The 10234-nt window shown below is 38.6% G+C and overlaps 1 protein-coding gene across 1 annotated transcript in view; it reads right to left on the reverse strand.

Moving 5' to 3' along the window:
• Positions 1-2598: 2598 nt before the first annotated feature.
• The window catches only part of RRH (retinal pigment epithelium-derived rhodopsin homolog), a 35069-nt gene continuing 27433 nt past the window's right edge, over positions 2599-10234 (reverse strand). The window contains exons 6-7 of the mRNA XM_006881091.1: positions 6971-7149; positions 2599-2846 (exon numbers count right to left, since the gene is read on the reverse strand). Coding sequence (XP_006881153.1) covers positions 2732-2846; positions 6971-7149 — 294 coding nt within the window. The 3' untranslated portion in view covers positions 2599-2731. The remainder of the gene's footprint in view (positions 2847-6970; positions 7150-10234) is intronic.

Below are 10234 nucleotides of genomic sequence, written 5' to 3' on the forward strand. Positions count from 1 at the left end.
CCCTCCTTTTAGAGGAAAGGTGCACAAAAGGTAAAAGCCAAATCCTAAGCATTCAGAAACTGTTGCGCCAGGAACATAAGCAGCCATTTAGTAACAACAGATTACCCAGGATTAGCTGAGATCTGTAGTTACTTAACCTTCAAGTGTATCTTGCATGGGATCAATCGAGCCAGGCTTTGAATACAGCTTCAGTAAAGTAACATTTCGAGAGAAATGAAGATTGAAATCATGTCAGGAAAATGTCAATAGATACACTTGAGCATCTGGAAGGAAATGTCCATTACATTCTTTTCCCATGGACTTAACTACCTCTACACCTTGTAGAGAAAGATGAGCAACCTCCTCCCGTGGGATTTACTGACTCTAAAAACCCACTGGAGGGTCAGCTATGGTTTGTTTCTGATTTGATAGCACAAAACCACATCACTTTATACATGTATTTGGTATTAAAAAGACATTAATGTCTTGGTAAATGCTAACAAAAGACTTATTTATATGCAATAGCATTATAAATTTTATTCATTGCCTATCTTTTTTCTTTTTATAAAGGTTTAAAAAGAGAATGGTGTCATTCATTCACTCATGCACGCTTTCTTCCCTCTCCACCCGCCCATTCTCCTTGTACGACTCTGTCATACACGTGGGTTCTAATCATCCATTCCTTTCAGATTGTCCTTCCTTTCACTCGTTCCACTGCATTGTTTATTATCCCTCTATTCCAACTTTACAAAGTTTACTTGTAAAGATAGAACAATATAGCATAAAATTGATTCAGAATACAGTTATCAGAGGTAACATGTGCAGGTTATTTGTAGACATTGCAAAAGCCAAGTAAACAATGCCTAGTACATATAGTTCTTTAGGGAAAATGCTTCGATCCACCAGTAAAAGGCAGGACTAAAGACTTCGGTGAGAGCATGTCTCTTCATATACTCAAAGTACAGAGTGAAGCTTAGGCATGTACACTTGTTTTTAACAAAAGTACCTCTGTTCAAGAATATATTTATTCTAAATTAGCTTCCTCAGCTTACTTGTATTGAAAACCACAGCTGAAGATCAATTGTCATTTCTTTTCATAATCTTAGGAGCTTTACTCAAAACTCTAACTCACTGTTGTCAAGTCAGAGCCTCCTCCCAGCTGATCTTCCAGTGGGTTCTCAGAGACTGTTAAATAGAACAGGAGGAGATTGCCCATCTTTCTCCAAATGAGCTGCTGGTGGATTCAAACCAGCCACCTTTAGGTTAACACCACGACTCCCTAAAAATCACTATAAGAAAATAAAAATGGAATTGAAAAACTAAAATTATTGCCATGTATCATGCAGATTCCAATGATTTCTGTAATAAACGTAAGAACATCCAATGTTCTTATTCAGTGATTATACCAATACTCTTGAAACAAAACAAAAAAAGTCTTTGTAAGGGTCAACCAATCTGAAAAATAAAAATACCTTGAGATATTATTTAAGAGCAATGCAATTCATACAGAAACAAAAGAGGAAAACTTGTTCAATTTAAATAAAACACTACATCTTTTTATATTTGGCCAATTTATTTGTTTATTAAATATTTACAGAGCACTTACTTACTCTATACCAAGACCTAGACTAAGCACTAGGGGTGTAAAAAAGAGTAACACACAATACACACAAGAAATTCACATGAAAAAGACAGTACCAGAGAAGCTCAAGAGAAAACACCAAGCCTGGGAGGAGTTGTTTAGAAAACAACTAGGATTCTAGGGAACTTCTAGGGAAGTTGTTTCCTAAGCTGTCTCTTAGTGTATGAACATTAATTTCTTAGGAGAAAATTCAGGGAAGGGGCATTGTAAGCAGTGAGACTAGCAGGAACAACCGAAGGAAAGCAAGAAATAGAAAGTTGACTTCAGAGAACTAAAAACACTTCTGATAACTTGGGCATAAAGTGTAAAGTTATTGTTGTATACCATCAAGTCAGAACTGACCCATACCTGACCCTCCAGGGGGTTCGGCCTAGTGGCAAGAAGCTGCACTGCAATTCCAATAGCACACAGTTCGAGGCCACCATATTCCATGGGAGAAAGCTGGGCAATCTCCCCCTGTGCAATTAGCTATCTCTGAAAACCCTCCAGAGGGTCAGCTATGAGTGGACTCTATGGTACACAACAACAACAACAATTAGTCACATGAGAAGAGATTTCTCATCTTTTGCCTGCAAAAATATGAAGTAGAAAATATAAAAAGAAAAAAAATAATAAAGTAAGAAAACAGAAGACAGAACTGGAATCCAGGCAAGAATGAAGTTATGAAGAAAAGACTTTGGTTTCACTGCTAAAAAGTTTGCACCAAGCCTACAAGGCCACAAGCAGTTGCAGTGGCATAACATGTTCTACTACAAATTCAGTCACTCCAGAAAGCAAACTAGCAACAAAGAAAGTCTTTTAAAATAATAATTTGAGTCTGAGGAGGCATTTACATACTGTAATATACTATGTATGGACAAGGAAAAGACAGCAGGGGTCTTAATCTTGGGTGCCTAAGTCCATCACAGAGGTAAGTTTGCCTACAATAAACTAAAGACATATGTACTGGAGTAGACATAACTCGGAAAGAACTGTTTGCTGCACTGTAAGAATTTACAATATAATAGGACACTTATCTAGGTCTGCATATGATCTAAATTGGGTCAAATTTAAAAGAAAATTATTCCTAAAAAAAAGAAAAATGTTGATAGTGTGTGCTCTTCTCCTGCTTCAGATTCTTCCAGAAGCCACTGGATTTTGAGATATATTCATTGGTAAAGTACTCATCACAGGCATTGCTTGGTGAGTCTGACATTTGAGCATGGCAAATATTGCTCTCCGGAACCTGCGATAAAGAAGAGGAAATGTGGAATCAACTTACAGTGATTTGGAGCTCTTAAAAAGACGTTAAATACTAATAAAATATCATTACTATTGACTACAAGGAACTCTGGGTGCCTAGTACTAACAATCTATGCTGCGATCCCAAAGGCTCACCGTGTGATTCTGCCAGTTGCTCCATAGGAGAAGGATGAGCAGCCTTCTTCCATGCAATTTAAGCCTCTGAAAACCTGTTGGAGGGTCAGCTATTGGTTCTGACTCAATGATACATAACCACAACAACACTACTACTAACTAGGGAGCTCTGTAGCCTAGTGGTAAAATACTGCACTGCAACCTCAAATGCATGCAGTTCAAATCTCCAGCTGCTCCACGGAAGAAGGATGGGTAATCTCCTCCCATACAATTTACTGTCTCACTGAAAACTCCCTGTAGGGTCCATTTTGGGTTGGTTCTGACCAGAGGGCACACAACAATTACTACTAACTGACATCTTAAACATGTATAATAATTAAATTTTAGTATCTTCATTAGATTGTGATCCTTTTCTCCAATGCATCTCTGTTGTTGTTGTTGTTGTTGTTGTTAAGTGTCATCAAAGTAACTTGACTGTGACTCACAGCAACACTACGCACAAGAGCTCTGAATCTTGCTATACCCTGAGCCAATTTCACTGTCTCCAAAACCCCTACCCCAGTGACTGTCAATCCATCTCATCCAGGGTTTTCCTCTACTGCACTGTATAATTTTTTGTAAGAAACACAAACGGCAACTTTATACATGAACCTCACTTGATGGACTACACAAGAGTCAGACTGATTACATCTGTAGAAAGTCATTGGAGAAACTCAATACCAGCTATGAAAACTAGGCCAGATGTTGATTGTAGAACAAACCACCAAGTACTTACACGCAAGTTCAAATAAAAGTTAAAGAAAATGAAAACAAATCCACAAGAACCAAAATCTGACCTTGAGTCTATCCCACATGAATTTAAAAACTGTCTCAAGAACAGATATGAGGCTTTGAACACCAATTATCAAAGACCATATGAGCTGTGGGAAGATATCAACAATATCATCCTTGAAGAATACAAAAGGTCATTACAAAGACAGAAGAAGAAGAAAAGACTGAGACGGATTTCAGAAGAGACTCTGAATATTGCACTAAAATGCTAAAATGTCAAAGTAAAGGGAGGAAATCAGGACCTTAAGGAGATGAACAGAAGATTTCAAAGGGAAGCTTGGGAAGACAAGGCAAAGTATTAAAATGAAATATGCAAAGAGCTGGAATCAGAAAGCCAAAAGGGATTAATTCACTCAGCATTTTTTTTATGCTGAAGGAACTGAAGAACAAACTCAAGGCTCAAGTTGCAATACTTAAGGGTGCTATGGACAGAATACAGAATGATCCAGGAAGCATGGGTGAGGGGTGAGTGTAACTGGAAGAATATGTTCATGAAAACAATGCATTCGAGCTGTGTAAATAAACTAGTATTTAAAAAAAAGAAGAAGAGGGAAAGAATTCACAATTACTCTACCAAAAAGAATCGGCTGACACCAAATAATTTTATGAAACAACACATGACCAACAGGCAGTGGTGATGAAGGAGGAAGTTCAAGCTACTCTGAAGGAATTGGCAAAAAGCAAAGCCCCAGGAATTGATGGAATACCAATTGACATATTTCAACAAACAGATATTGTTGTCCTGGACTCACTCTCCAGGTTATGCCAAGAAATCTGGAGGACAACTCTCTGGCCAACTGATTGGAAGAGATCCATATTTATTCCCATTCCAAAAAGAGATGATCTAACAGAGTGTTGAAATGATCAAACAATATCACTAAAATCATATGCAAGTAAAATCCTGCTGAATATTAACCCAAAAATTACTGGAACACTAAATCAATAGAGAACTAGCAGAAATACAAACTGGGTTTAGAAGAGGCTGTGGCACTAGGGACATCATTGTCAGTGTCAGATGGATCTTGGCTGAAAGCAGAGAGTACCAGATGAATGTCTCTTTGTATGCCATTGACTCTGCAAAGGCATTTGACTGTACAGATCACAATTTGTGTTAACACTGAGAAGAATGCATCTCTGGATGGAGTCAAATACTCAGTGTTAGTCATGGAGTGCTTTAATTGTGCACTATCATAATCATTACAAAAGTGTAGGGTAAATGGTACAGCCAAAAGCCAATGCTTTTAAATACTGAAGACTTTTGATAATGTCAAATAATTACGAGGATTTAACAGGACATTTCTAATGTCAATTGCAATCTTTAAAAAAACAACTTGTTGAGTACTGTTGAGTTGGAACTGACCCATAGTTGAACTTCAGGTGGGTTTTCAGAGGCAATTAATCACATGAGTGGAGAGGCCCATGCTTCCCCCACAGAGCAACCAGTGGATTCAAACTGTGTGCCTTTGGGATTGCAGTGCCGCTTCTCGCCAGACTTCCCTGCGGTATTGGAGAGGAATAATGACTAACCCATGGACTGTCAAAGAACAAACAGATATGTCTTGGAGAAGGTGCAGCCAGAGTGCTCCTTGGAGGTAAAGATTCGTCTCACATGCTTTGGGCATGTTGCGAGGAGAGGCTATTCCTTGGAGAATGGCATCATGCTTGGCAAGGTGAAGGGACAGTGAAGATGAAGAAGAATTCAACCAGGGGAGTTAACACAGTCACTACAATGGACTCAAGTGTGCCAGGGATTGTGAGCATGAGACACGGTTCAGATTTGTTATCTACAGGATCACTATGAGTTGTATTCAGTTCAACAAACCTAAGAGCAACAACTAGACTTACTCAATGATTATGGGGCTTTTTGAGTAAAGACCAGTTGAAATTAAGAAGAAGGGGATGAGAATAACTGACTCTTGAAAAAAAAACTAGTAACAGCCTCTAAATTAAAAATGAGTCCTCTGTTCTTCTATTTTGATCTGTTTAAAATGTTTGGTTTTTCACAACATGTATACATATTAAGCATATACTTAAATACATAAGTTTAATAAAAAGGAGCATTGACATTTCAGGTTCAAAATATCTGACCATTACAGAATTTTTTTTCCCCCTGGTCAAATATTTAAGCATAATGAATAGGTTCATTATTCCATTTTTCTTTGACAAAAATAAAATCATTTCAACTTCACAAAGTAAGTATGAAAGAAAATCCTTGCTGAGTCCAAAAATATAGGAGAGTGAAACTGTCTACTATCCTAATGGCAGCTGATGCTTGAAGCCATTTATGTTAGCACTGAATTTTTTCCTCTTGTATTTGGGTAATAGACTGTTTTCCTAATAAATATACAACAGTATTCCCCACATAGGAAGCAAACATTGCCTTGTCCATTTCCCAGCAATAGAATGGCTCTGTCTTTTGGAAAAAGTCACTAGGTGGCATTATTTACAATCAAATGCTAAACTAAATGTTGGCCATTCAAACCTACCAAGCAGTTCTGTAAAAGTAAAGGCCTGGTATTCTGTTTTTACTAACACCTCAGCCAAGAAAACTCTACAGAACACCTCTACCCTGTAACACACATGGTCATCATTAATTGGTATCAACTAATAAGCATAAGCAACCAACAGCATCTTTTTGTAAACTCATTCCATATATTTTGGATGGAATAAGGGAGATGCAAGTGGTTAATGCTGTTAACCAAAAGGTTAAAGGTTCCAGGGCATCTAGAAACATTTTTGAAGAAAATACTGGTGGTTCACTTTCAAAAAATGGTCTCTGGAAACCTAGTTCTATGGAGCACACATAGGGTCACTGTGAGTTTGAGTCTACGAAACAACAACTAATTAGTCATATGAACCAAGCTGAACCAAGGGACCTCGAGGGACATTTCTACCAGAAAATCTTCTGTGACGAAGCTCACATTTGGAGTTGGTTAACTAGAAGTGCTTGATTCTTGGACTATCCATGATTATCTCTGTCATCATGTGGGAAAGCCTGTGACAAAGCTAGAGAATCCATTACATAAGCTAAACTAAACACTCTTCTTCTTACACTCGTCTGAAGTGAATTTCTGTTACTTACCTTTGTAGATATCTTAGACCATTATCCATTGCCTTTTATCAAGTCTTGTTAAACAGAGAAGTGTTTCAGTCATTACTTACTTCTTATTAGCAATCACATAAATACATGGGTTGTAGAATGTAGACGACTTCGCAAACAGTGGAGCTATGATTGCCATAGATGGTGGAATTTTCTTTGGGTCACCAAAAGAAGCCCATAAGCACACAATGGAATAAGGAGACCAAGCCACCAGAAACATCACTATCATTATCACAGACATCTGTAAAAGAAATTAATATCTGGTGTTGATAATGATATAAAGGAAATAACTACTATTTTCCCTTGATGTATTTTGTTTAGGTGCATGAAGCCAGCTATGATAAAGAGCTTGTGTAATTGAGATATTTATCACTATGTCACATGGACTACCGAAAGAACAAACAAATCTGCTGTGAAAGAAATACAATCAAGGAGCTCCTTTGAAGCAAGGATGGTGAAACTTCACTTCACATACTTTGGGCATGTTATCAGAAAGGACCAATCCTTGGAAAAGGATATTACACGGAGGAAAGCAGAAAGCCATCAAAAGAGAAAAAGACCCCCAAAAGGTGGGTTGACATGGTGAATGCAACGGTGGGCTTGAGCATGGTGAGACTGTGAGCATGGCGCAGGGTCGAGCAAGGTTCAGATCTCTTGTTCCTGGGATCACTCAGTTGGAGTCAACTCAATAGCATCTAGTAACAATAATGTACTACACTGATTTTAAGAACATTCCATTCTCACCACTGGACCAATTGGCAGTGTCAGGATGGATGACGAAGAGATTGAGATTGTTCACAGCTTCAGTTTGCTTGGTTCCACAGTCAACACTCTTGGCACCAGCAGTCAGGAAATCAAAAAGCGTATCGCGATGGGAAAGTCTGCTATTAGGGACCTCTCTAAAGCACTCAGGAGCAACAGTGTCTCTCTGGAGACTAAGGTGCGCCTGATACAGGCCATGGTATTTGCAATCGCTTGTTATGCATCAGAGAGTTGGACGATGACTAGGGAGGACAGAAGGAGAGTGGATGCTTTTGAGCTGTGGTGCTGGAGAAGGGTACTGAATGTACCCTGGACTGCCAGGAAAACAAACAGATTTATCTTGGAGAGGATTAAACCAAGCTACTCCTTGGAGGCAAGGATTCTGGGGCTTCGTCTGACATACTTTGGACATGTTGCCAGGAGGGACGGGTCCTTGGAGAGGGACATCATGCTTGGGAGGGTTGAGGGACAACGCAGGAGGGGAAGACCCTCTATGAGATGGATTGATTTGGTGACTGGGGTAATCGGGATGGGTGTGTCAGAGGCGGTGCGGTTGGCGCAGGATAGAGCAGGGTTTAGGGCTGTTGTGCATAGGGTCGCTATGAGTCGGAAACGACTCAACAGCACATAACAACAACAACATAAACATAAATGTAAAGAATATTATCTTGTTTTGCTGTGCCAGAAGAGGTTATTAAAACTGGCTTTGATGGAAGACAAACAAATCCATTCCAAACTCATTTATCATGATAATGTTATAGGTTGCTGGCATGGCTCCCCCCCCCCTTCCCTTAATGTTATTATCTGCAAGTCTGAAAAATAACTTTGTAAAATCAATCTTGAACAAATAATAAAAGCTCACTAGGTTGAGCTCAGTAAGTTCTAATGCAGTACATTGTGCTGGATATACAATATATACAGATAGTTCTCTAAAAGAGCTCTCTTACATTTTTAAAATGGAAAGTTATAAACTTTATATTGTTCCCTCTTAATTGCACATTAAAATGATTAAAAAGATAGTTCAAAACCTCATAAGGATAGAGAATTGGCAATTGTACAAATAGTTTTGTTCTTTACGTATAGACTGAATAGCAATTGGATAAGTGACAAACTATATATAAGAATTAATTTCGATATAAAAGAAAGAGGAAGAGGAAAGAAAGAGAGAAAGAGAGAGGGAGGGAGGGAGGGAAGAAGGAAGGAAGGAAGGAAGGAAAACATTCCATCAGTGATGGAAAACCAGATACATACAGACTAATTCAATCCACTGAATTCCAGAAGGTCTCAGAAATCAGATAGATTTAGAGATAACTCTAAATTTAGACATGCAAATAGAACTGGAAACAATTGGTTCACAATCTGAAAAAAGAAGCAGCTGTGCAAGAAACAATAAGATACCTAAGTAGGAAGTGTTCATTCCCAGATCATGAATAAGGAGAGTTAATACAGTAAAACATGACAATCCTACCAAAAGCAATCTACCTGTACAGCACAGTCCCAAGAGAGATATCAAATTCATTTTTCAAAGAGATAGCCAAGGGAGCTCTGGTGGCCTAGTGGCAAGAAGGTGCATTGCAATCCCAGAGGAGTGTGATTCATATCCACCAGATGCTCTGCTGGAGAAGGAGGGACAATCTCCTCCTGTACTAGTCAGATCCGATTTAACAGTACATACACAAAAAATATATAAAAAATAAAAATTTAAAAAATAACAAAAAGATAGCCAAGGCAATTGGCAAGTTTATTTGGGGGGTGGGGGAGAGATCTGGAATAAGCAAAGCACTTCTGAACAAGAATGAGGTGGGAAACATAGCATTCCTGATCTTAAAACCTACTATATATCTGTAATAACCAAAACAACATGGTACTGGTACAATGACAGTCACATGGAACAATAAAACAAAACTGAGAACCCAGAAATTAGCCCATTTATTTTCAGTCAGCTGGTGTTAAACAAGGAAACAAAGCCTATCAAATGGGGAAACAACAACTTCTTCAACAAAATGTGCTGGCAAAACTGGGCTTCCACCTGTTGTTGTGTACTGTCAAGTCAGACTGACCCATAGCTGATCTTCCTGTAGGTTTTCAGAGGCAGTTAATCACACAGGAGGAGACTGTCCAGCATTCTCCCTTGGAGCAGCTGGTGGTTTCGAACCTTAGATCTTTGGGATTGCAGTGCGATTTCTTGCCACTAGGTCACCAGAGCTCCCTGGACTTCCATTTGTAGAAAGCTAAAGCAGAATCTACATCTTACCCCATACACAAAAATCAACTCAAGATGGATCAGAGACCTAAGGGTAAAGCTCTAAACCATAAAGATCATAAGAGACAAAATGGGATTAAACTTAGGCCTAGCCTGTGGTTTTCTTTTTTAAAAGAAAACCTACTAACTGTGGAAAAAAAAAACATTTGGCAATACCATCTCAGACAAGGGTCTCATAATGAAAGTCTACAGAATCCTACAAGGCCTCCACACGAAAAAGAAACTGGTAATACAATTACAAAATGGGCAAAAGACATAGATTGAAGAAGGCATTTGGATGGCCAAGAGACACATGAAAAAA

The sequence above is a fragment of the Elephantulus edwardii genome, unplaced genomic scaffold (genome assembly GCF_000299155.1).
Source record: "Elephantulus edwardii isolate Elephantulus edwardi_28Jun2011 unplaced genomic scaffold, EleEdw1.0 scaffold00012, whole genome shotgun sequence".
Classification (NCBI taxonomy): Eukaryota; Metazoa; Chordata; class Mammalia; order Macroscelidea; family Macroscelididae; genus Elephantulus; species Elephantulus edwardii.